Below are 27433 nucleotides of genomic sequence, written 5' to 3' on the forward strand. Positions count from 1 at the left end.
AATGGACTCCCAAATGTTGTCCTCTGACCCCCACAAGTATATGTGTGTTCACACATTCACACATATTCATATTAACATACAAAATAAATAAATAAATGTAATGAAAATATTTAAATGAATTGTTGCTAGAAAATTTCACTATATATATATATATATATATATATATATATATATGAACTTTTGTTGACCTCTAACTTAAACTTAAACTGAAAAAAGTGAAATCACTTTTTTTGATTTATATTTAATATACTAAGTAGGGGGTTATGGCCAAAACCATTGAACATTTAGGCTAACATTTGACAACATCCCAGCTGCTTCTTGATATTTCTAATCTCATTTATTAAAAGAAAGAAAAACCAGTGACTTATAAAAGAGTCGCATAACAAAAAGTATCTGAGTTTATTTTAATCAAGATATCATAAGCAATGAAAACTCAGTTTAACAGAGACGTGTTGAGGCCCCGCAGAATACCAGACACCATCTGGATCCATCTGCCCACATGGATCCTCTCCACAGAATCCAACAGAGGACAAAGGATGTCATTCCTGGGAAGGACAGTGTGCAGCCACGTCGTCATCCATTTCCTCTTTGTTCACTTCCTTGTGCTTGGTGGCTATGGTGGGATTCTGGTGGGGGCGGGGGACAGATGACAGTGCTGCTGATGGGACAGCAGAGCTGGGATATAGGGGTCACAGGAGATGCCAGACACAGTGGAGCTACAGTTAATGCTGTTGGCATCCACGGGGTGGGGGTGGGGTTGGGGTTGGGGTGCAGGTTGACTGGTAGGAGAGTGGTCAAGGGGAGCAGAGAATTAGGGCACAGGGTGCTATCAAGATGTCCTTGTGGTTTGCAATATGTTGGTTTCCTTACTTTGCATGAGTTTTGTTTTGTTAATCCACAGCACATGGACAGAGAAGATAATGATACCTCAGAAGGAGAAGGCAAAACAACCACCTTTCCCTTCACTTCTAAATCCCAAGGTCTGGTGCACAAAGTCCTCAGTCCTTCTGCCCACTGTCAGTTTCTGTGTCGTCATTTCCGTTTCCTCTTTGTAGTACGCGCACAGCAGCTTCACTGCTGAGCTCCGACTGCCGACTCCGACTGCGCTGCTCCCTCAGCATGGCGCACCCTTCCCCTCTATTTCAAGGTCTTCTATCCTTCCGACTTTAAACCAAGTGAGACGGTGCACAAAGGACTTCCCAGGCACCGTCACTGCACCTGCTCTTCTCTTGGCTTAGCTTTCTCATCTCATGGTTGTGCGGGTGTGTGTAAACTAGGGTGACTGAACTTGTAACTGCAGCTCCCTTGGGTATCTGGACTTGTGGCCGCAGCTCTGGGCTCCCGCGTAAAGTTTCTGTCAATACACCCACTCTTGCCTCTTTGCCCCCTTAGACACGTGCGCAAATCTCTGTCTTATCACTGACTTTATCCTGCCTCCGCGCTATCATTTTCTGTGGCTGACTCTTCTCCCCTGGCTTCTCTTCCAGCTTTTGAGGACAGACAGTCTCCCTACAGTATGAGTGCTTTATAAAGGATGGCACTCGTGCCGGTGGGTGTGTCAGATAAAACATATGCGCACAGGAAGTGACTGAGCAGCAATTCCTTCTCTGGCTTTTCTCCTACCCGTAGTTTTTTTGTTTTGTTTTTTGTTTTGTTTTGTTTTGTTTTGTTTTTTTTAACAACCAAAGGTTTTTAAAAGGTTAGAATTTTCCACCTGCCACGAAGTGTGGAAAGTTCGTGGGTGTGTCTCTGACAGAAGTAAGGAAATGTTAATCAAGACTGTTGCTTGCTTCTGCTTTTTTTTTTTTTTTTTTTTAAGCTTTTACTAATAGCACCTGTTGCTTAATGGAACAGAGTAACGAACCTGCAGGAAATGGCTCTAGGATTTCAAGATGCGGTTGGCTGATGTTATGGCTGAAGAGGAAGTGGAAGGAAATAATTAACTTCCAAGCAGAGAGTGACCACCTCTGCCCCTCCCGATTGAACCCACCTCTGCTTGTTCCTTCGAAAACATGTTTTGGGGTGGGGAGGGAGGTAGAAGAGAGACTTGTTTGACCTGTTGGTACAAATGCTCAGATGAGGCAATGGTGATTCACGCCACCGTGGAAGCTTTACAGGTGGCTGCTGAAGAGAGTTCAAAGCAGCATTGACGTAAGTGAAAATTAAGGACATTTCACAGAAACTCTTTGATTATTTGAAGAGCAAGGGGGCCTGTCTTAGTCACTTTCTATTGCTGTCAAGAGACACCATGACCGAGACAACCTATAAAAGAAAGCCGTTAATTGGGGGGGCTTGTTTACAGTTTTCAGAGAATGAGTGAGACCATGATAGTGTGACAAGGAAAGTGGCAGAGAGCACTAGCCCACGCCCAGTGACACGCCTCTTCCAACAGGGTCTCACTTCCTAATCTTACCCAATAGTTCCACTAACTAGGGACCAAGCACTGAAACATATGAGCCTCCAGGGGCTGTTCTCATTCAAACCACCACAGGGTTTTATTGATTTGTGCTGGTTCCGTTGTCTTGTTGTTGAGACAGTGTCTCTAGGAATTCCACCCTGGCCTTGAACTCTGTGTAGCCTAAACTGGTACAATTACAATTGTATGCCACCACATCTGGACAAAATACATTTTTCTGATAGCCCCCAGGAATGACATCTCGCAAAGTTTGTTAATTTGCCCCTATCTGAGAGGAATTACAAAATAAAAATTCTAGTTTTAGAGATACAAAGGGACAGCCCTGTGCTACAGTGTGTTTTTGAAGTTCAAGATTATTTTCTATGCCTCTGTGCTCTGAAAGAACACTGTGGGTAGGCATGTGTGTGAATAAATATTTTTTTCACTTATTTTACCATATCATGTATTTTGCAAAGCTACATAAATATTTAACACAGAAAAACAACAGAATATATTTCCCCCAAATAAAACTTCCTCATATATCCCCTACCTCCAAAACAAGTATTTTCAAGAACAGAGACGCCTTGCTGTGGAATGTGTTTTGCAAATGAGACACGGGAATGCATAACAGTTTGTTGGTGGCTAAGGTACAAAGTAGAAAACCATGATCCTTTTCCTTCTTCTCTCGCTGTGATTACCCACGTCCCTAACATCCCCTCTGCTTTTGGTAGTAGAAAGAGTGTGCAGTTTACACCGGTTAGTTATTAAGTCTGAGTTACCAGTAATGCATCTGTGTCCCATTAAGAAAAAGGTAAGTACTTACCCTTGAAGACATTTAACAAAGAGCAGATCCGGATTTGAATTCTTTATACCCTTCCTCTGTCGGTTGCATGAGTCTTACTCTGTACCTGCCTGAAGTCTGTCTTGTGAATTTGTTTGTCCCTGTGTCTGTCCATATGTGTGTCTGCTGTTTTTGTCTGTGAATGATATCTGTCTGTGTAGTGTGTGTGTGTGTGTGTGTGTGTGTGTGTGTGTGTGTGTGTGTGTGTGTGTGTGTTGTGTGTGCTGGGGATGTCTGTGGGTGTTTACATGTGCTGTATGTGTTGGTGTGCATAAAGAGTGTCTGGCTGATCTTGTATCTGTGTGTCATGTGAACCATGTATTTGCTCTGTCTTTGTAAGTGGTATTTATGGTTGTGTATGTCTGACCCTATGTGTATCTGTTGTATGGTATGTGTGTCTGTCTGTCTGTCTATCTGTCTGTCTGTTTGTCTTGTGTGTGACTGCTGTGGAGCCCAGCAAACATTCCAGTCTCTTGGAATATATGAGATATTTCAGAATGTTGCATCACGACAGAAGATGCTCGCAATGGACTGGGCTACCTACTGAGGAACCAAGCATGCTTTATAGTCAACTGTGAACATAGAAGGGAAAGACAATCATATTAATACTATATTTTTCCTTCTCAGGCTTAGTCTCAGAAGCATATATCCAAATGCAAAAATGCTAGGCAAAAAGCAAATTTTAGGATGTTTGGGATTTTTTTTTTAAGAAGGGGAGAATAAGAGTATATTTTGTAGGCTCTAGATCTTACTTCCAATGTCCAGGGTCGTCACTGAACTTTAGCAACCCATGCTGTAATTTCTAAGATAGCAACAGCGGTTTCCATAACTGTTCATGACCAAGAAACCTTCTGTTCTTGTTTTAGAGAAAATACAGTAAGAGGGAAAAGCAAGAACAAGAATGCAGACACATTCTTCTAGTTCATGTTTATTGACATAATGAGGCTCAGGTCATAGTTAACAACTAACCAAGTCCGAATTATATATGCAGGATGCATTTAACCCCTTCAGCAGTGTTTCCCAACATTTCCTACCTCAGCATTACCACGAGAGGTTCAGGCAGTGGCAAACACATATACTCCAGCACTCATGGGCTTAGGCAGGAGGACCTTGGGCCAGCTTGGGATACACAGTAAGACTTTGTCAGGGTTGGGGAGAAAGGGTTAGCACATGAAAGTCCCCAGGTGACAGTGATGCTGTTGTCCCCACTTTAAGGACCACTGTCACACAGACTTCTACAGAGCAATTTTAACTGTACCAAGAGACTTCTATGGAGGTTTTTTATTATAAAATTGGGAAGAGTGTCTGTATGAACTGAACTCAAGTTCATTGAGCGGATAAGGCAAGTGGTCTTTTAAAGGCTGCTATGTACTAAAGACAAGGCAAGACATGATGGGTGGGAGGGGGTGCTGGACCATGTGAGGGGAGACAAGCTTCTGCTAGACTGAATGCAGGAGACATAGCGATGTGAGTTAGAACATTTGTCCATTGAGGCTGGGCCATCAAGGATAGGTGCAGACCAAGAATTGTCTCTTTGAATGTTGTCATTTCAAGGAGATGGTTCTCCGGTCCTTGCAAAGATAGTTCTGGGTGAGAGAACATTTACATCTCAGAGGATCAGAGAAGAACATAGCACTGAAAACTCCTTAAAGTAACCGATCCAAGAAGAGGAACGGGGGGGGGGGGGGGGGCGGGCGCAGGCAGGGGGGGACCTTTCTGCCTATAATTTTTAGCTGACAGGAAGTAATGGGATTTTCCTGGTGCCATTGGGCTTTTTCAGATAAGAACTTTATGGAGGCAGGAGTTGTCACCTTAGGACACCTTAGGAATGTGCAGTTGAGCTGTTCAAACTACACTAACGTCTGCTCACACGTCCAGCGTATGCTGATGGGGAGGTGCAGGTGGGTGAAACCGTTTGCGCTGTGTTAGCCATGTTGAGAACAGGGTTCAGAGGGGCTATCTGTGGAGAAGGAGAGCGCTGTTCCTAATACACAACGGCGAAGCAGGTAGCAGACAGGGAGGATGCTGCAATCTGGCGCTGTGTGGACACGGAGCATCTGAGAGAAGCTGCAATTACCTAATGTTTTATAAAGTGGCCGATCATGCCATTCCAAGTCAAGGAGGACAGGAGACTGAGCAGTCACTGCAGCAAATACCTGGAATTGAAATTCATCTGTCTGTCTGTCCGTCATCCTCTATCTATCTTAACGTTTAAAAATATATATTCAGCAACATCTGGCTAGTTAGTGTGGAAGACACAGTACAAGCTCCCTGCCTCTCTCTCTGCTTCTTAATCCCTGCTCCATGCCTGGGGCAACTCATATCATATGATATAACCCCCTGCTATAGCATTTTTGTTCAAGGAGAAACATTAAACTAAATGCCAAATGCAGCCTTGAATTAGATTAAAAACAAAAATGGAAATGCAGCCAAGGGGAGAATTTCTTTGGTGACGGTAAGGACAAACTAATTATGGGATCTGCTATGAAATGAATTGTGTCCCCTTCATGCCCAAATTTGTGTGAAGGAATTCTAGCCGTCAATGTGATAGCATTTGGAGAAAACCCCTTCCCATGAGCAATATTAGGGGAAGGTGATTCAAGGACACAGCCAATACATTATGGTTTATTCTCTTATTGGGTTGTTTACAGGTAAAGTAGAAAGTGTACTACATTTGTATTTGCACCTAGAAACTAGGCTTCCCCTCCCCCCCCCTCCACTGTTTTGCTTACTTTGTTTGGTTTTGGTTTTGTTGTTGTTGGTTTTTTGAAAAAGGACCTCCCAAGTTGGTCCCAGACTCAGTATGTATCAAAGAAAACCTTGAACTTCTGGAACTCCTGCCTCTACGTTTTCAGAGTTTGGACTAAAGAGTCACTGTCACATTCAGTTTCTGTGGTGTTGGGGCATGGGACCCAGGACTTTGTGTACACCAGGACTTTGTGTACACCAGACAAGCATTCTACCACCTGAGCTATAGCCCCAGTCCTGGGGGTTTCCTGTTTGACTCCAAGTTATAAGGTTTTTGTTTTGTTTCTGTTTTGTTTTGTTTTGTTTTTCATTCCCCCTGGCTCTTAGCAGATTTGGTATCCTGAAGGCCGTACACTTTCCTGAGAGCCGCTGGCTAGGCACTGTCTCCATCTTACAGCATCCTGCCTGCTGGAACTGTACTTCTGACACTTAAGCACTTACAAATCTCCTAGGAGAACTGTTAAACAACTTAGCAGGCCTAGAAGAACACAAGTATTTTGTTTTTCTAGCCAGCTCTGGAAATTGCTGAGGCTGAGACAACATTTTCAGTACTGAGATATTAAAGTATTTGAAAGGTTTCACACACTTATCCATTCCTTTGTGAAGAAAAAAATATCAGACAAATATGGACAATGAGAAATTGATACTTCTGTTCACCTTTTGGGCTCTAAGACATAAAAACTGAGTGGATAATTTGGATAACTATTGATAAGTAATTGGGAAAAGTAGTTTATGATAAAGTAAAGGTCAAATTGTTATTCCTATTATAACTTCTCTTAGATGTTGAAAAAAGGTTTTCACTTAACTGGAGGCAGGAGCTGATGAAGAGGTCATAGAGGAGTGCTGCTTACTGGCTTGCTCCCAATGGCTTGCTTAGCCTGCCTTCTTACAGAACCTAGACCCTCGCCCACAATGGGCTGGGTCTTCCCCATCAATCACTAATAAAGAAAATGCTCAACAGGCTTGTCTACATCCAATTCTAAAAGAGTCATTTTCTCAATTGGGGTTCCCTCTTCTAGGATGACTCTAGCCCGTGTCAAGTTGACATAACATCAGCCAGCACATCATACCTATAATCCCAGCATTTCAGAGGCAAAATGATGACTGTAAGTTTAAGGCCAACCTGGTCTACATAGCAAGCTCTAGGGCTACATAATAAGACCCTGAGAAAAACAAAACAAACAAAAAAAGAAAGAAAGAAAGAAAAAGGAAGAGGAGGAAAAAAGGGAAGAAGCAGATGAGTTTACTTTGAATCATATTTCTGAAGGTTTCAATTGATGACCCATTGGCCCCATTGCTTATTGCTTAGGTGTCGATGCCGCCCCCGACCAGCAGGAAAGACACCAACACCAGGAACTCTTCTCGCAGCAGTTTATTCAGAAACCTTAACTACCGGAGTGACCTCGGGAAAAACTCCCACAGACCCTTTATAGTGTGCCTGGTCCTATCAGAGACTGCCACGTTATTGCTCTTGGTTGGTTCGTTCGGATTACTCCACCTCACGCTATGCCTTGTTCGGATCATGCCACCTCACGCTATGCCTTCAGGCATGCGCATAAGGGGCTCACTCAAGGGCGCATTGCGCATAAGGGGCGCATTGTGCTGGGGAAGCAGCAGGGGGCGCTGCTATCTGTGGCTCTCCACACTTAGGGCCTGTGGAGGCACATCAGAGTGTGGGCCCGTGGTAAAACAAAATCACTCATCTCATGGTCACAAACAGAGACAACTAGAAAGGGACAGGATATACAGTTCCCTTTGAGGGCACACTCTCAGTGATCCAATCATCTCTCTCTAGGTCTCATTCCTTAAAGTGTCTCACCTTCTGATAGTACCAGGCTAGGGACCAAGGCTTTCAGACATGTTGACCACCGGGCATATCTGATATCTAAACACAGCAAATGTGTCAGAAAAACTTTCCGTTAATGAGAAAACCAACTGAAAGAAAAGAATATTCACTTTGGTGTACAGTTTCAGAGTCTTCAGTCCAGGGTCACTTGTATCCATTGTATCTGGGCCTCTACCAAGGCGGAACATCATGGGGAGGAACACTTGGTGGAACAAAGCTGCACTGGGCTTCACCTCCTGTTCCAACCATTTGTCAAACTATGACTCCATAAATGCCCACTCCCTAAACACCCCATTTCTGAACACTGATGCACCGGGGACCAAGTCTTCAATGCACAGCTTTTAAAGAGCAGTTTAGAACCAAGTCATAGCAGCCCGTATAGAAGCATTTTTGAATAATTTTCTCTTATTCAGCAGAATGCTTTCAGGTGTAACCAAGTTGATGCATGAATTAGCTATCTCTGAAACGATGCCCAAGACACCTGGATGCCTTGGTTCTCTTTCTATTGCTGTGATAAAACATTCTGACCCAAAGCAGCCTGTTTATTCCACTCAGACACCGCATCACAATCCATTGAGGGAAGTCAGGGCAGGAACGCAGAGGTATGAAGCAGAGGCCAGAGGCTGCTTAAAGGCTCATGCTCCATGGCTCCAGCTCAGCTACTGTTGTCATAACTCCAGGATTGTCTGCCCAAAGGTGGCACTGCCCACAGTGGGCTGGGTTTCCTCACAGGCTAATCTGAAGGAGACATTTTCTCAATTGAAGTTCCCTCTTCCAAGGTGACCTTGGTTTGTGTCATGCTGACAAAAAACAAACAAAATACCAGAAACTGACTAGTACACTGAGATAATTGCTTTAACAGGGGAAAAAAAAAAACTAATTTTTTTTTGTTTTTTTTTCTCCTTTATTAATTTATTCTTGTTACATCTCAATGGTTATCCCATCCCTTGTATCCTCCCATTCTTCCCTCCCTCCCAATTTCCCCTTATTCCCCTCCCCTATGACTGTTCCTGAGGGGGATTACCTCCCCCTCTATATGATCATAGGGTATCAAGTCTCTTCTTGGTAACTTGCTGTCCTTCCTCTGAGTGCCACCAGGTCTCCCCCTCCAGGGGACATGGTCAAAGGTGAGGCACCAGAGTATGTGAGAAAGTAATATCCCACTCTCCACTCTACTGTGGGGAGTGTTCTGTCCATTGGCTAGATCTGGGTAGGGGCTTAAGGTTTACCGCCTGTATTGTCCTTGGCTGGTGCCTTAGTTTGAGCGGGACCCCTGGGCCCAAATCTGCCTATCATAATGTTCTACTTGTAGGCTTCTAGGACCCTCTGGGTCCTTCTACTTTGCCTTTCTCCCATGATTCTCTCATCTAGAGTCCCAATAGAATGTCCTCTCCTCTGTCTCAGTTTCCTGGTAAGTGAAGGCTTTCGTGGGACATGCCCCTTGGGCTAATTTGACTCATCACTGTTGACATTTCAGTCTGTGGTCATTGGTTCCACTGATGCTGGGCCTGATATGAAGCCGAACACTGTGCTTCTGGAAGCACTTGGCAGAGGCTAACCCTCTCATGGAAGACAGGAAGTGGAGAGAGGCTAAAGGTCTGAGGGCCATGTGTAACCTTTAAAAGAGCACTTGGTGGCCTAAAAGTCTATGTAAGCTTCACATAAATGTTTTTTTTTTTTTTTACCAGCTCTCAAAATAGCAGCAGTAGACAGAGACCTAACACTCAGCACCTGACTCTGCTGGGGATATTTCATACTTAAACTACGACACTGGGTCTACTGATCATTTTGGTGGTGGTGGTGGTGTGTGTCTATGTGTGTGTCCGAGTGTGTGTGCCCGTACACTACAAGGTGCAACAGCGATTTTGAGTTGTTTCCAGATTTTAGTTAACTGTGCATAGGGTTGTTAGGAGCACATGTGGACAGTGTTTCTGTGAGCCTGTTTTAATCGTCCTCAGGCAGACATACACTTCGTTAAGTGTTGAGCCTTCCAGGCAACAAGCACAACTTTCCCAGAGTTGCTGTAGCATTTGGCAGTTCTGTAGTGAGAAAGATACCGACCTAAATCCTGACACCCCACATTCGTCAGCATTTTCTAGTTTGGCCATTTTAGTAGGTGTACAGCAGCATCTCACTGAAGGTTTAAGTTGCATTCCCTTAAGTTGCTGTTGAATATCTTGTAAGTGTCCAAGATCTTTCCTGAGTTTTAAATTGTGATTTTTTTAAACTGATTCTTGAGAAGTTTAAAATACGTATTCTACATACAAGTCATTTGTCAAATAAGTGACCCTTCAAAATCATTTCTTGAGTTTGTTTGTGTTCTATATTGTATTCTGCTGTTTTAATTAAAAACAGAAACAAAAACAAAAACCCACTGGCTAAAAGCAACTAGAGGAGGAGGGGAGAGTTTCTTTGGCTTCTACTTGAGGATTACAGTCTAAAGCTGAAGGAAGCCAGAGAGAGGCAGGAGCCAGGGCTCTAAGGCGGATGCTGTTACGGGCTCACCTTTTCTGGCTTGCTCATCTACTTTTCTCATACACACCAGGCTCGCCTGCCTGAGGATGAGACTGCCTGTAATGGCCTGGGCCTGCCTACACCAATCAGCACTTTCCTAAGAAGATGTCCACGGATACGCACAGGCCAGTGTGACGGAGGCCACTCCAACAGTTGAAGTTTCCGCCAGCTTGTGTCAAGCTGCTGCAGCTATTCAGTCTCATTTTGTGCTTTATGGTGTCTTTTACAGGCACGGCCTTTTAAGAATGTGTGGTTTGTCAGTGGTTCTTCTTTTCTTTAGGGATTATACTTTTGTGTTATAGCTAAGGCCTTTTCTTTCTTTCTTTTTTTTTTCTTCTTCTTTTTGGTCTAACCTCAATTCCCAAAGGTTTTCTTGTGTTTGTATCTGAATGGTTTAGAGGTTTGCACTTCACATTTTGATCTATTTTGAATAGATTTAACTGTGAATAAGAACACTGTTGCTGCCATTGTATGCGTGTGTGCTTTTTCTCTCCATTTCTTGCCTTGTTATACTGGCCAGGACTTCTACGAGTGTTGAATAGCGGTCGGGAGAAATGCAGGCATCTTTGCCTTGCTCCAGTCCTAATATTCAGTTTATCATTGGCTGTTATTAGCCTTTTAAAGGTCTCTTTTGTCTGGTTAAAGATGTTTGCTTAGGGTTCTACCCCTGCCTCCTGCTGTGTGTGTGTGTGTGTGTGTGTGTGTGTGTGTGTGTGGTTTAGTCTGCAGTAGTAGGGACAGACCCTAGGGGATCATGCATCTAGATCAAGGGCTCTACAACTGAACCCTAACCACAGCCCTTCTCCTCGTGAATACGTGTTTTATCATATTCCTTTTCTAATTCAGCATGATTGTGCAGATTTTCTTTCTGCGTCTGTTATGTGTCAATTGTAACACTTCTTTTTTATAATTAAATCAGGCTGAATCCTCAGAACGAACCCCAAGTTTTCTCGATGTGCTATCAATTTCACATATTCCTAAATTTGATTTGCTAGTATTTTGTTGAAGGTCTTTGCATATATGTTCAGGAAGAATATTGCTCTGTAGCTCTAGTACTTTTGCCTGGTTTCTATTATTGTTGTTGTTTGTATGTGCTGTGAGATGGGGCACATACCGTGGTACATGTGTGGAGGTCTGTGATCTCCTTCTACTTTTTCTTTTTCGTTGGTTGGTTGTTTTTGTTTGTTTTATGTTTTGGTTTTTTCAGAGACAAGGTTTCTCTGTGTAGCCTTGGCTGTTTTGGACTCTATTTGTAAACCAGGCTGCCCTGGAATTCACAATGATCTCCCTGCCTCTGCCTCCCAAGTGCTTGCTGGGTGGCAGCTGCCTTAGCCACCTCCACCACCACCACCCTGCCTGGCTACCTCCTTCTAGTTTTACATAAATTCCAAGGATTAAATTCAGCTCCTCAGGGTTTGTGAAGCAATCACCTTTACCTGCTAAGTCATTTTTCCCACTGTTTCTTCCCTAGGGTTTTTTGTTTTTGTTTTTTTCAGGACTATGCTAGTTTCATAAACTGAACTGAGAAGTGTACGTACTCCTCTTAATTGTTTCTTCTTAGTTATTTGATAGAATTCACTAGTAAAACCATCTGGCCTTGGATTTTTCTTTCCAGAAGGCTTTAAAATACAAGTTCTATTTATTAAAATGGCAAGCTTTTAGGCATTAAAAATCCCCATGGATTAATTTGTTTACTTATTTTACTTTAGTTTGAAGACAGGACTCACTCTTGGCCAGGCTGAAACACACAGAGATCTACCTCCTGAGTATACCATACTTGGCTACCATGAAGTTTCTTTTTTTTTTTTTAAATTCTTATTTCATCAGAAAGATTAATATTCACCAAATCATTAATATTTAACATTTGAGAGCTGGTGAGATGGCTCTTGGGTGAAGGCACTTGCCATCAAGCCTGATGACCTGAGTTCAGTTTCACCAGAATGCTCACAATGAAATGCACTCATGAAAATTATCCCGATCTCCACATATGCATGTACATGTGCACAAGTGTGTGCACGAGCACACACACACACATGCCCACGCACACAAACAAATGTAATAAAAAGTTTAAAATACTTAACGCTTGATTCAATGTACTAGCAGTTGATGGAAATTTCAAAAGATGTGGTGAGGTTATGTCTGGTGAAATCATACTACTGAAAGGCCATTTTCAAATGGATGTACACGTATATATGATTGAGAACAGGACGAAATAATGGGTAAGAGTGTGCATGCACTTTGGCAAGGTATGGACATATTTATGTTGCTTCTATCACATTATTACATAAGGGTTAAGCTGTGACGCGGGGGATGTTGTGAAAAGTCTTAAGGAAAGGAAGAGTGTCAGTAGTAGAAGTAGGAGGTGACAGAACTTTGAAGGGGCTCTGAAGGGCAGAAAAGCTGAGGAAAGGACACAAAATCCAGGTGGCAGCAGATACTCTGGGTTGCTCACAAGTAGAAAGAGGAACCCAGGTGGGCAAACTTCGTGTATGTTGGGATTTATGGTGTGGGAATAAAACATAGGGGGGAAATCTGAAGGAACAAGGGGGCGGGGCTGGGGGCGGGGCTGGGGGAGGAGGCAAGTGCCCGCATGTGAGTATGTGTAGCTGGGGACAGAGGAGGACTGACACAGGGACAATGGCTGGCTTGTCACAAATATGTGCCTTAGTATTTTACAGCACGGGCTCTGGAGTCTGGCTTCATAAGCTGTACTCCTGGTTCTGCTACTTGCGGGTTGCATGTATTTAGAAATCACCTGTTCTCTAAATCTCAGAGTCTTCAGTTATAAATGAGGGCCAATGATGAAACTTTCACTTGGGTTACTGTATTTTGCCCATAATAATCTCACATAAATATTAACTATTAAGGCCACTATTATTGACAAATTACTTGGAAGTAAAGGGTGGCTAAATATGGCATCCTAAAGCATTCTATACTGGTATATCAGTTTGAAACAAAAGCTATTAGAAATATATACAAGGAAGCCTCCTGGCCAATGCCCCCAACATTTGACTAAAACCAGGACACAAATTTACAAAAGTACCTCCCTCTGTATCCAGAGGTAGCTTAGTGAAGACAACTCTAGATGTTTATTGGCCTAAAGGCCCCACCAGAGAAGTCTACGTGACAGCCTTTACCAAGTAGCCTTTATCTTCTGGTTTCCCCATGTTTATTTCCCAACTTCACTACTGTAGAAACTCAAAGTTCTTTTCTTTGCCTTATATATGTCTCTAAAACTGTACTTTAAGATGCCAACCAAGCCCAAGCTCTAGCCAGCCCTACTCCTGAGCACCCCATGTATACTTGCAATAGAGATGTTAGTAAACTTGTTTGCTTTCTCTTGTTAACCTGCTAATCAAATCTGCAGGGCGCTGGCCTATGAACCTAGGCTGGACAGAGGGAAAACAATGAGATTTTGTCTTCCACATTAAATCAGGGGTCAGACACAGGATGTTTTTAAAGCTGATAGAATTCAGAGATCATGTGAAATACCACTGGAGTCATTACTTTTGCAGCCAAGTAAACATGATATTAAGTAGTACTGTTCAAATATCAGCCAAATGCATTCATCCTTAATTAAAAATGTATTCCAACTTTTAATTTTCACATTCTAGAGATACTTAAAAGAACAGTGCTAAAGCATATCAAGAAAGACACTAAATCTCAGAGGAAAGTATTTTATTACTTTTATTATCTGATATTACTTGACTCCTTAGGACCAAAGTGGAGAATTTTTCAAAGAGAAAAGCCAACGCAGACAGAATACAGTGAGGCTACTTACATCAGGAAAATTAATGAGGGGTTATTCAGTGATAAGGCGAGGAAGTCAGAAACAGAATTTGAAAGTTTGAAAACTTCAAGGAATATTGAGGAGGGCTTACTTAAATAATTAAATAATCCAAACACTACAAATAAAAAGCCAAAGGAAACATATAAAGAGAGAGATACCAGCCAGGCTTAGTGGAGCATGCCTTTAATCCCAGCCGTCAGAGAGGCAGAAGCAGGTGGACTGCTGTAAGTTCGAGGACAGCCTGGTCTACAAAGTGAGTCCGGGACAGCCAAGGCTACACAGAGAAACCCTGCGAAAAATAAAAATAAATAAGGCGGCGGTGGGGGTAGGGGGTAGGGGGACGGGTAACATCTGGGCACATATTCACAGGTACATTTAACCTCATACCTTCATGTACAAATACCTGAGCTTGGCACCCTCTGAATGCCTGTCAATAAAAGACTTAAAACAGCATTTTCCCTTTCTCTTCCAGGAATATCAGCTTTATTCTATAATCTAATCCTATTTTTGCTACAATTAATGGGTGAGGTTCTAGGAGCAATAAGGGAGGAAATGGAATTGCCCTCAAGAAAGCCTTGCCTTCTGAGCAATCAGATGTTTCAGAAGTGGTTTTTGTCACAGTTGAAATTGCATACCTTACTCTCATATTTACTCTTACTCCACTCTAGCTTATCACTATAAATGGAATTTCTACCTGATTCTCACTCAAAATCTAGAATTTTTTGTTGCTGTTTTGTTTTTCTAGACAGGGTTTCTCTGCGTACCCTTGGTGGTCCTGGAACTCTGTATGTAGACCAGGCTGGTCTCGAACTCACAGAACACGGAAGATCTGCCTGCCTCTGCATCCTGAGTGCCTGGCTGAAACTTAGCATTTCTGAACATTTAACTTTGATGCCAATTTACTAAGTCCTGTCCAATCCACCACCAAAATATAATCTTGTCTGCCCATTTTCCTTCATCTGTAAAACCTTCTTATAAAATTAGATGAAGAAGTTCCTAACCTGGGCATGCTACAGCTATGCCTAGGACTAGACTTCGGCCCCACAAGACCCTTGTATAAGACTTGACCCCAAGACGTTGTGTGCTGGCCATGGGTCATATCATGAGCGCAGGGCACTGCTGTGATCAGCACCTCACTCTCAGTTCACACCTTGCTGCTCTTTCTATCACTGTACCATAAAGGTATTATTTATCAATTTTTTGGGGAAATTTCATGCATGTACACATGTATCTATTTTTTAAACCACCAATTTGACCATGACATCCCCTACTTAAAAATCTTCAATAGATTTCCATTGCTATAACCCAAACACGTAACATGGCCAACAATGATCATATAATTTGCTCTTAACTCCCTCTTGATCCTTTCACCCACACCTTGCTGTGCTCCTAAAATGTGCTGAGTGACCTCCACACTGAGAGTTTATATGGAAAAGTCTTCACCGACTTAGTTGAGCTATTTCTCCTTCCATGAGGTTCTAATTTAACTGTTACTTTTTTTTTTTCTTCCTGGCTAGTTATCCCTGAATCTGAGATCTACAGGAGCTTGCCTGCTGGCACTCTCTTTAATCGTACTTCACACACACCCTGCAATTACAGACTCGCTAGTCATTAACTAGTCATTAACCCGTACCTCTATCTACGACATACTATAGGCTCTGCAAGGGACGGCATCGTGGCTGGCTTTGTCCGTTGCCTTTCAGTTACGGTATCCACGTTTCTATTTGACAAGTGTACCATAAGGGTTCCCTAGGCCAGCAACACAGTAGATGGGAGGCACAGCAGACGAGGCTCTTCCTCCCATGAGAGAAGTAGGTAACCAATAACAGTCAAGTTGACAAATGTCTGCAGATCGTGATGCATACAGTTAAATACAGTGGGTGCTGTTCAAAGGCGAGGATTTCCCTGTTGCTCATTTTTGACACTCTGCAGCTTAGGGCAAAACTCACTTCTAAACATAAGCGAAGAGGTTTGCCTTGACCATGTAAAATTCAGGACAAGTACGCACAAAGACGGTGTGATCTGCTTAAAGAGCAACTCAGAGGCCCCAGCTCTCTTAATCTGTTGTCCTATCTTTACTAAGTGACCACAGACTGGAAAGGAGAATAGAAGGTGGTTTCTGAACGTTTTTGTTCGGTTATATTTGTTTTAATGAGCTGAACGTATTGACTGGAGGGTAGGCTCGAGAAAGTTAATGCAGCCATGAACTGAGGCGGGACAATAAACTCATTTGTTGATCAGATAGTACTTTCAATGGAACCTGGCTCAAGCCTGGCATTATGAAGCAAAGACAAATTAGAAATGGAGTATGTTCCCCTAAAGTAAACAGTGTACAGTGTGTTTGATGTAGTCTAACGAATCCCTAATTTCCAAGAATCTAGTGTTTAAGATGAAGGTCACAGATTTACGGATTTCTCAGGACAGCCACATTTTAAGTCATCTGTCCATTTTAATTATACGCCTCACGTATATTTCCTTTGGCTTTTCACATGTCCCAAGTCACTTTGCAGCGTTTACATATTTGGGTTTCGATAGCTGCATTAGGATAAGTCCACAGTTAAAGCAATCTAAGGAAAATAACAGCAAAAGACCTATCCTAAAAGGCACCCCATGTGGCCGGGAGCCGTGCAATAGCTTGGCATAGATGTGCCTCCAGATTCCCTTGTAAACCGTCTGCATATATTTCATGGGATTCTTAACGTTTTCCTTCAGACGCACCAAGGAAATAAAGGTGGTTTCTTTGGCATTAACGCAGGCACAGCACGGTCACGAGTATCTGCACTGAGAGCTTTTCCTTTCTGAAACTGGTTTTCAGATCGTGAGCCGAATCTCGGGATTAAACGTGTAGAGCTGGGGTACCTGAGTCAGAAGCACTCGCCCTAACTTCAGGGACAATCAGAAAAGGACACGAAATCTTGGGCTCCCTGATTTTAAAAGTGAAAATATTCCTGAATCCTCGTCCTTTTTTTTTTTTTTTAAAGCTTACGTTCTGCAAAAGAGATCCTCCCTGAAGTAAGCGAGGGGTCGGTCAAGGATAGCGATTTCCTACACCTGGGAAGGAAATTCAGAATCCCGTGCGGCAGGCGGAAGGCAGGTGCGTCGGAGGGAGCGACGTGGGTGTTCCCGTGGCCCTAGGACGGCGAGGGACCTTGTTCTCAGCGACCGGCTGTACAGAAAGTTGGAGAAGCCAGTGCACCGTAGCCAGGGGTGCTGTCTGCCGGGCCCTGGGGGCTCCCGGTGTGCGCGCATCCTAGCCTCCCAGCAGCCCGTGGGAGCCTAGGCCCCCCGCGCCGCGCCGCAGGACGCCCGCCACGCCCCACGCTGCCCTGCAGGCGAACGCGGGAGGCTGCGAGTCCCCGCCGGGCCGCCGTAGAGTTGCGGCTCCGACCGCTCCTCCCGCGCCGCCCTCCGCCCCTTGCCTCCCGGCGCCGCGGCAGCACTGGGCTGGCAGCGCCGCCACCGTCGCCACCGCCGTCGCCGCCGCCGCCGCTTCCTCTCTGCAGCCGTTCGGCCGCTGCGTGACGCGTCGTTTCCTCTCAACATGGCGTCCGGGGCAGGTCGGCGGTGATGGAGGCCAGTCCGCGGCTGCTGCGGCGGGTGCCTGTCCCCACGGTAGCTAGGGCAGCCTCGCGCTCGCCGGGTGTGTGAGGCGCCGCCGCCTTAGGCCCTCCGCCCCCGGGAAGACGGCCGCCCGGGCCGAGCTCCGCCGCCGCCGCCGCCGCCGGGCCGGAGGGACAAGTGAGGCGGGCGGCCGGGAAGCGACCCTCGGGCCGACAGGCGCCGAGGCCCGACGGGCCCGGCCCTCGAACGGTGGCCCCTCGAGCGTGGCGAGGCTTTCGACACCCTTGCTGGCCCCGCGGCCGCTCCTTGTCGCCGGCCGCTTCCTGGTGGCGCCGCTGCCCTCCACACCTCCTCGCCCCCACCGCCGCCGCCGCCACCTCCTCGCCTTTCTCCCTCCCGGTGCCCCTCCTCCGCCTCCCCTCCAGCCGCCGGGACCGCAGCCGCCTCCTCCGCGTCCATGTATGAAGGCAAGAAGACGAAGAACATGTTCCTGACCCGGGCCCTGGAGAAGATTTTGGCCGACAAGGAAGTGAAGAAGGCGCATCACTCCCAGCTGCGCAAAGCGTGCGAGGTGGCCCTAGGTGAGCCGGGAAGGAGGCCGCGGGGTGCGGGGAGGCGGCCGCGGAAGGTGGGTTGGCTCGACACTCTCTTGCCCTGCGAGCCCGGGCCGAGCTCCCCGTAGCCTTTGCTGGAGTTGACAGCAACTCGGCTGGACGCCGGGCGCCCGCTGGGTGGAGGAGGAAGGGCGGCCAGTCGGGGCCCCTGGAACTCGAGATGGTTAAAGATCGCGAGGCACCTGGGTTCCGAGCGTTCCACTGGACAGAATTGGGGCGGGTGGGGGGTGTTGGTGTTGGTGTCCCTTGCCGTGCGGACAGAATGTCATCCTTTGTGATGGAGCAGAAGATGAAGCTGTTGTTTATTAGCTTAGAGATTGAGGTGGGGCCCGATATGACAAGATTGGACGTGGGGGAGGGTTCCGTATTGTAATTACAATAACTTTATCGTTTGGCTTGGTACTTTGGAAAGAAAGGCTGAAGTTGTTCCCGTATTGACAGCCTGGAGAAAGGGGGTTCCAAGAGGTGCTTGGAGTTTGCCATCTCGCTGCCCCAGCTACAGGAGGAAAAAAAAAAAAAGAGTTGTAATGTAACCTACAGGGTTGACCTGGAAGAACAAGACCAGAGGTTAAGCGGTGGCGGTGGCAGGCGGTGGCGTTGTGGAAGTGGAGACGGAAAGAACCTTTAGATAAACTGGCTTTAGGTAACACTGAAAGGGGTGTGTGCGTGCAGCGAGAGGAACGAAAAAGACAATGACACCCACCAGCCACATGTCTGGACAGTGGCAGCTGCTCCCAAGCTTCAGTTGTGATTTATAGTCCAGACAGAAGAGATCTAATGCAATGAAGCCACGGCAGGGAAAGCCCAAACAATACCTATAACGGGTGGTAGGCAGAAAACGATTTGTTTGAGGCAAGCCATTGGTAGGTCTCGCCCATCCATCAGTGAGGAAATTGTTAAGGGTGAAACCTGGACATTGAACACACAGATGAATTCATGATGCTTACGCTTTTGTGTTATGTAGCCCTGAGAGAGAGCAGCTGAGGTTTGCAAGAAATGAAGATGGTTTATAAGTAGATTTTGAGAAAACAGTTTTGAAAGGGAACAAACTATAACTTTATGCTAAAGTAAGGGGTCAAGGCAGCTTAAATATAACTTTGCATCTAAGTCTTGAATCCGTGGAAGACTACCATTTAACTGGCTGTAAATGTTGTAGCTGCCCTCTCTTTTTCCTGGATCCTTGAAATTGGTAATATGAAAAACATCAAGTGGATTTGTTTAAACGGTACTTTTTTGTTGTTGTTTGTTTAGTGTAGTCGTATAGTAGACTTGAGGTTGTTTGTTTGTTTGTTTGCCGCCTTCATTGATCCTCAGTTCCTGTTTTGATATTCCTGTAACCACATTGCCAGGTGAATGAGAAGACTGATGTATAGTCCAAAGAAAGGAATTTATGTTTGAGTCCTGAAAGGAATCATTATTAATTAGGGTGATTTGAATGGTTTTAGGATTTAAAAAAAATTGTTCTCTGTAGCGTTATAAATAACTTGGCAGGGTAAAGAACATAGGAAATTCAAATTAAAGCTTTAGTGTTTAAAAACTAAGATTGCTGTGTTAGTGGGGGGGGGGGGCAGGGGGAGGGGTGGAACATTGGGGCATGCCTACAGGTTCCAAGTAGCCCAGGCTGGCCTAACCTTCCTTTAAAGCTGAGGACAACTTGAACTTGGCTGAACCTGTCTCTGCCTCTTGAATTCTGGGATTACAGACGTGTAACACTACCAAGCCATGTTTCACAGTGCAAAGCAAAGGTTGGGACCCAGGGGTTCACACTTGATAGGCAAGCACTCTATCAATTGAACTATATCCACAGCCCAGAATATATTTTCAATATGTTAAAGTATAAACATTTAAAGGTTTTAAGTAAAGTGTTGTTTATGTATTTCTTTTTCCTTTTCTAAATACTAACATAAGCATGCTAATGCAAGCTTGGGGTCCTGGGTTTGAGTCCTACTTTTGTTACATTGCAGTACTGTGCTAGGACTTTCTTGGTAAAGTTAGATTATTGAACTCAGTGAAAGTGATTGCACTCTTGTATTAGCTCATTCATCTAAGTATTCTTGCCACTTTTGATTGCCGTCTTTAGGAAGTCTGTAACTCCCTTAACTGAGCCCCTGGCATTTCTAGGCACAGCAATTCTTGGCAGCTGTGTCATGGTTCTCTAAATCAGATTTTGCCAGCTAAGGAGCACCACAGTACCTTCTTATTTTCAATGTTTCATGAAAGTTACATTTTGCCCTCTATAAAGTACAGTTTCAGTATGCAGTCTCATGGTAGATAACCTCTGATGGGTTTTTTTTTTCCTTCCATTCATCTATCAGTATTAAGTTTGGGATAGCCACTATATATCTCTGACTTGGAACTCATTATGTAGACCAGGCTACCCTTGAAGCTGTAGAACTTGTGGCAATCCTCCTGCCTCTGCTTCCCAGTACTGGGATTGCAGGTGTGTGTGGCTGTTAAAATCCCCGAGCACTTAACACGGAGCTGAAAGGAGATGGATAGGAAGCAGGAAAATGTAGGACATACCAGACTTTGAACCTTTTTTTTGGTTTTGTTTGAAAATAATTTTATTAGCATTTAAGTAGAATTCGGATTATTGGCATTTGTGATACTCACCATCTTTTTATTAAAATGACCAATTAAAATAAGTTTTCTGTAAATAATACTCATAAAATTATAGTTTATCATGAATTCTTAAGAATACTGTATTTTGACTAAGTATAAAATTTTTTAAACAAGCCGTAGAAGCCCAGTCCAGTGCCTGATGCCTGTAACTCCAGTGGTTGGCAGGATAGATTGCCGTGAGTGAGTTCCAGGCCCGCGTCGTTGGGTTCCATTCTCAAGGATACTACATAAAGGATTTTTTTTACAAATAAATATAATTATTCAAAGCTTATTTTGAATTTTCTAAAATGTTATTTTATTTTAAAGAGTAGTTTTTAAAAGAGCCTTTCTTTGTTAAGTTGGTAGGAAGCTCATAGGCCCAGGAGTAGCTCCGGGTTGCCCTCTCTTGATACCTGCCTCCTACAGTCCTGAGCAGTGAACATGAGGGATTCTCAGCTGCCCCAGCTTAGTGTGATCCATGCCTGCTCTTGAGACTCCTGCATTAAAAATAGTCTGGCCATCTGCTGGCAGATGAGACAACAGCTGAGCTATTTTTAGTTTCAAAGAATTTAGGATTGTTTCAGGATTGTGCTTGAAGGTGGCATTGTTTATCTTGGGGGAGATGCAGTTGGGACATACTCCAGTCAGGCTTCTAGGTTCAGGACTCTCTCTGGTGTTAGGCTGTAAGTAAGTTAGCTAACTTCTGCCTTTAGGTGGACGTGGGAATAACTACAGATGCTAGAATGGAAACGGACACTGGTACAGAGTAAGAGAGAAAGACATTTAGAGTCGGTGTCAAGGCAAGGAACCCTCCTCTGTAGGGTATGCAAGAGAGTGATGAAAGAGAAAAATCCCTTAGAGAAGCCAGATTTGTTCATGCAAAATATGAATTTATATTGTTAATCATACGGTGAAGTGATCCTGTTGACTTAGCTTTCTTAGGAGTTTGCTACCCACATGTTGTTATAAAAGAGTAAAAAACAAAACAAAAACCACCCAATCATTTGATTTTTACCAATAAAGTTTCAGGAGCCAGATATTGGGGTGAAAACCTATTAGCTCAGAGAGGCAGAGAAAGCTCCCAGCTGATCTTCCTACTCAGCTGATGTCCCAGAAGGAAGAAGTCTTTCTACTCAGCTCACATCCCAGAAGGAAAAAGCCAAAAAGCTCCTTCTCCACCCTGTCTTAAATACCCTTCAACTCAGTCACTCCTTTCTGTTTAATCCCTGTCAGCTGGCTACTTGCCTCTTGACCTAGGCACTTGACTTATTTACTCCTGTTTACAGCAAGCTTTTGAATTAAAGGTATCTGCTAGGGCTGAGCCACTCCACAACTAGAAACAGATTTTCACAGTTCATAGTGGGATCAAATAGCCTGCAACACCTAGAAATGTAGTTTACCCAGAAATATATACCATTTATTTGTTTATTTATTTATTTATTTTATGCAAGGTTTTAGTCAGTAGACTTGACTGGCCTGACACTAGCTGTGTAGACCAGACTAACCCAAACTGCAGCAGTCGTCCTGCTTTGGCCCTACCCAGTGGTGGGATATAACAAGTATGAGACATCTTGAACTTGTCTAGTCAGAAATAAGAATTTAATATCATGATGCAAACCTTACAGAACTTCCTTGCTTCTGCCTCACTAACTCACTCTTTTTCCAGGTGGTAGTGTTATAAAAAAGTATGAGTAGAGGCTAGATTACTTTTTGCCTTTGGCCCTGGGTTTCTGGTATTTTCACTTACCACCATTTACAAGCATATCACATATCTAAACAATTTTACATTTTTTATTTGTGCCAGTATGTGGGTATGCATGTTTATGTGTGGATATATTTGCCTGTGTGTTGTGTACATGTGTGGATGCTACAGGCCAGTGGTGACTGTCTTTCTCCCTCACCCTCTACCGTATATTTTGAGACAGGGCCTCCCATTCAACCTAGAAATGACCATGTCTGTAAGACTGGCAGGGCAGTGAGCCCCTTCAGCTTCCCTGTCTACCCACCTCCCAGCACGGGGGCAACAGTTCATGTCACTGTACACACCTGGCTTTATGTGAGTGCTTGTGCAGTAAGCATGTTACCCAGGGAGCTGTCTCCTGCCCCTAGCACATTTAAGACACAGTTCTAACCAACTAGCAAGTCGTCTTTGCTGTCTAAACTAAAAGACAGTGTTCAGAACCTGAGCTCCCTGAATTTTTGAGTTGGCTAGAGAAGAAGACTAAAGGGAGATCCCATTTATATTGGACTTTACGTTCTTATTTCAGGTTGGTCTTGAGGACCCCTGATTCAGAATGGCCTTGAATAAAATATAAAGCCCAAGCTTTAGAGACACTCTTACCCAAAATTTTCAGTTGACAAGGTAAGTTCAGGTTACAGTCAACATAAAATCTTATTTACATTTTGGAAATTTAAATGCACATGAGCAGTAGTAAGAATCTGAAAAACTAAAGAAGACTGCTGAATTCTGTTTAGCTTTTCCTAAATTTACTTTACTTTTTTTTTTCGGTCTTCTTATTGTAGTTAATGCTTCAAGGACATGTTCTTTAGGAATTACTTTGAAACACTGTTTAAGAGGAAAGACAACATAGACAGAACTGCTGCTGAGACAGTGCTGAGCTGCTCTGTGTTTGGGGAACCAGTGGTCATGTTCAGAATTATGCAGCTGGAAGCCAGGCATGGAGCTGCCTGCCTGTGATCCCAGCCCTCGGGAGGTAGATGACCAAGAATTTAAGGCTGGTGGCTGCAACGTAAGATCCAGTCTCAAAAACAAACAGGGACTAGGGTGGAAGCTCAGTTGATAAGAGTGCTTGTTAACATGCAGGCCTCCCTGTGTCAAGTCTCCACCAGTGAATAAATAGCAATGTGTCTCAGGACTGAGGAAGTAGAGGTAGGAATATCAGGAGTTCAAGGTCAGCCTGGGCTACATGAGACCTTGTGTTTAAAAAAAGATCCATAGGATGATCAAGGTTTAAAAACTGCTTTGGTATCAAATTAGTTTCTTTTTTTCTTTTTTTCCCCTTCCATCTGGTGGGAGATACTAGATTGGCTTTCCTGATAACCTTTATCTTATAGATAAAATGGTGAATAGAAAATAGTTGGAAGAAGTATTTGTCCTGACATTCCTTATGTAATTGAGGAGAGATATCTGACAAAGAAAATATACAAGTAAAGTATTGCTATTTCAGGCAAAATATTTTTATCTTTCTAAAAAAATTTGTTCATTTTTATTTTACGTGTATGAGTGTTTGCCTGCATGTATGTATGTGCACTGCTGGTACCCAAGAAAGTGAGGCGAGATTATCACATTGCCTCCAATTAGAGTTAGAACCAGTTATGAGGGTGCATGTAGGTGATGAGAACCATGCCCAGACTCTGAAAGAGCTGTCCATGCTCTTAACTGATGAGCCATCCATCACTCCAGCCCCACAACATATATTCTTTCTGACTGTCCTTTTGGGAGCTTGAGGGAATGGGATGAGTCGAGCCCTGGAGTTTGAGACTTGGCAGTATATAGTAAGACCTGGTCTCAAAAGTGAAATAAATGTTCACTTGGTTATTTGTGAGAACCTTCTGTTTCTGCTAGTGAACCTGCACTGAGTGCACACTGAAATAAGCATGCTTTCATGGCAGTTAACGTTTTAGAAGGGTTTGGATTGTAGAACTACAAGTTAATAAATACCATCAGATTGGTAGCTGAAGAAACATCCCAAATGAGTAACGGCACAACAGGAGTTGACTCTCAGGACACTGGAGGGAAAAGTGTCAGAGATTGAGTCTTCCAGGTAGATACCTAAATGAAACAACAGAGGAAACAGCAAGATGTATGCTTAATATATTTCAGATTGCAAAGAGACTTGTGTAGTTGGGGGAAAGAGGAAAGTTAGAAGAGAGCAGATTTAGGGTTTTATCTGTGGGAAATTCAGAAAGGAATTTTTATTTATTTATTTATTTATTTATTTATTTATTTATTTATTTATTTTTGAGAAAGGGCCTCACAAGGCAAACTGGCCTGGAGTTTCCTGTATAGATAAAGATGACCTTGATCTTCTGATCCTCCCAAACCCCACCTCCCAAGTATGTAGTACCATGTTTGGCCTCTGGACAGTTTTGAATAGGGTTGGGGGTGGGGAGAGAAAACACTAGGGAGATAGGTTTCCCCACCCTTATTGTTTTGTGGATTTTGTTTGTTTATTGAGAGAGTCTTTCTGTGTCTAATTCAGATTGATCCTTCTTCCTTAGCCTCCCAAGTGCTAAGATCACATGGATGTGTCACCAGGCTTGGCAGAAAAAGAGTGTATGTGTGTGTGTGTGTGTGTGTGTGTGTGTGTGTGTTGTTGTTGTTGTTGTTGTTGTTGTTGTTGTTGTTGTTTAGCAAACATTGTCTTATAAAGGACTCTTGATATCTTGATATCTAGCCTGTGTTATCCTTAAACTTAGCCCCTACATCAGCCAAGTACTAACATTACATGCATGCCGTATTATGCCTGGCTTTAGATTTTTTGTTTTTGATGCTGGAGGTTGAACCCAGGGCCTTACCCAGCTGTCCACCATTTAGCGATATTCCTAGCCCGAAATATTTCTTTGATGTTCAGTGTGTCTTGATCATCTTCACCTTTTACTCCATCTACCCTAGATCCATCCACTTCGCTTACCTACAAACCCAACTTTGTGTATTGTTTTTTTGTTTTGTTTTGTTTTCCCTACCCAAGTCCTATTGTGTTGGCCATATGTTCTTAAATGTTTGGCTATCCTCTGGAGCATGGTCAACTTAACAGGTACTATGCACTTGAAGAAAGCTGATTCTCCTTCTCCCAGAAGCTGCTATCAGCTGTCAGTAGCTTTTTTGCTAGACATGGGACATCATGTCCACCTCCACTGTCCATGCTGGTGTTGGCCTGCTGTTGTTGCAGTCACTGTGAGTTCATATGTGTGGAATCCAGTAGACACTGTAGGAATGCACTCATCTACTGCCCCTGGCTCTTACAGACTTCCTGCCCTTCAAGTTAAGAGTTATGCGAAGTATGAACTTTTTCCTTCCAAGCTACTTCCACTGCCTCTAGAACTTTCTAATCATAGAGTGTTTAGATGAGGTTGGCCTGTGGCCCTTAGAGACCAGAAGAGGGCATCACATCTCCTGGAACTGCAGTTTCCCATGGTTAGAAGCCACACTATGGATGCTTGCAACCAACTGAACTAGGATCATCTACAAGAGCAGCAAAAGTTATTAACCATGAACATATCTCTCCAGCCTCCGGAAGGCAGTTGGTTACCCCACAGCAGTCGTGCCACAATATGCATAAAGCTACATCTGTAGCTCATCCCTTCATCCCTTTGGTGTAACACCCACCACAGGCCTCTTTTTTTTAAAGTGTGTGTGTGTGTGTGTGTGTGTGTGTGTGTGTGTGTGTTTTCCCAAATATGTAAAGACAACCTGCTGAGTCCATATAATGTTACTTGTATGTATGTTTTCAGAGCTGGCCGTTTAGTATTGAATAACCAATTAACGTACTCTTCCTGAGGAGGACTATTCTTCCCACTCTCAGTATTCCCTGATTGTAGTTCTTTGTGTAGGGTTGGGGCCTCTTGAGGTAGCAGAGATACTAGCATGTCTGTTAGTTGAATCATCCTTGTTCAGGTCATGTTTTGGCAGCCATGTTGGTGAGATTTCATAGATTTAGTTTTTCTGACATTTGTAGGAAACATAGACTCACAACAAGCTTTGTGTCATCTAGCTCTTCCAGTCTTCCACCAACAATGACTGCTGAGGCCTAGGCATAGCTGTATCCATTGGGACTGGGCTTCTGTAATGGTTCTTGATGAGGGGTGAAGACTGCACTTACCTGTGGATTTAAAGACAAGTATTTAGAATGTAGTTAGGAAATGTGCCAGTTTAGTAAAATGGTGGTTCTAAGCCCTCCTCCAAGATCCATGCCTTCATACCCCGGGGAGCTGGCTGAGGTCCAGTACCGTGCATGATGTTGTTACTGTCTGGCAGGTTTTAAGTCCAGTGAGAGCAGTTGACTATCGCCACGTTATGTGAGCCACTACTGCACCCTTAGGGTTGTCGTTCCTGCTGTCCACTGTTGTGACTCATAGGTACCACAGCTGCCGGCCAGGACTAGTGCTTGCTTCCGTCTGAGGCTTTCAGCTCAGATCCAACTCATGTCCTATGAGTCCTGTGTCCATCTTCAGCAATCGAGACTTAGCCTTCTGCCCTTGAGGGAGAAGGGCAACAGAAGGCAACAGCAATTAGCCTGTAATATTTTGGGAGTCTCTTGGATGGCCCTGACCAAGAACTCAGAAGAGGCCTTCTCATGCCTGATATTGGGATTTTTGTTAGTCTACAGCTGTGTGTGTGTGTGTGTGTGTGTGTGTGTGTGTGTGTGTGTGTGTAGAGAGAGAGAACAAATACAATATACATAGTACATATATACACACACACTTATAGACTTATTTATGGTATAGGCATATATATGTCTTAGGTACTTAATAATATTCCTTATGACTTTTTCAGACATTC

General features: G+C 43.9%; 1 protein-coding gene and 1 long non-coding RNA gene across 2 annotated transcripts in view; both read left to right on the forward strand.

Annotated features, from left to right (window-relative positions):
• Nucleotides 1-1938: 1938 nt before the first annotated feature.
• On the forward strand, nucleotides 1939-10808 carry LOC311607674. The gene is made up of 2 exons (XR_014782696.1): nucleotides 1939-2151; nucleotides 10376-10808. It is a non-coding gene; the product is annotated as an uncharacterized lncRNA (long non-coding RNA).
• Nucleotides 10809-17222: 6414 nt separating this feature from the next.
• ARFGEF1 (ARF guanine nucleotide exchange factor 1) overlaps nucleotides 17223-27433 on the forward strand; it is an 81780-nt gene continuing 71569 nt past the window's right edge. The window contains exon 1 of the mRNA XM_084772893.1: nucleotides 17223-18276. Coding sequence (XP_084629019.1) covers nucleotides 18153-18276 — 124 coding nt within the window. The 5' untranslated portion in view covers nucleotides 17223-18152. The remainder of the gene's footprint in view (nucleotides 18277-27433) is intronic.

The sequence above is a fragment of the Acomys minous genome (assembly GCF_964271855.1).
Source record: "Acomys minous genome assembly, chromosome: 1".
NCBI lineage: Eukaryota > Metazoa > Chordata > Mammalia > Rodentia > Muridae > Acomys > Acomys minous.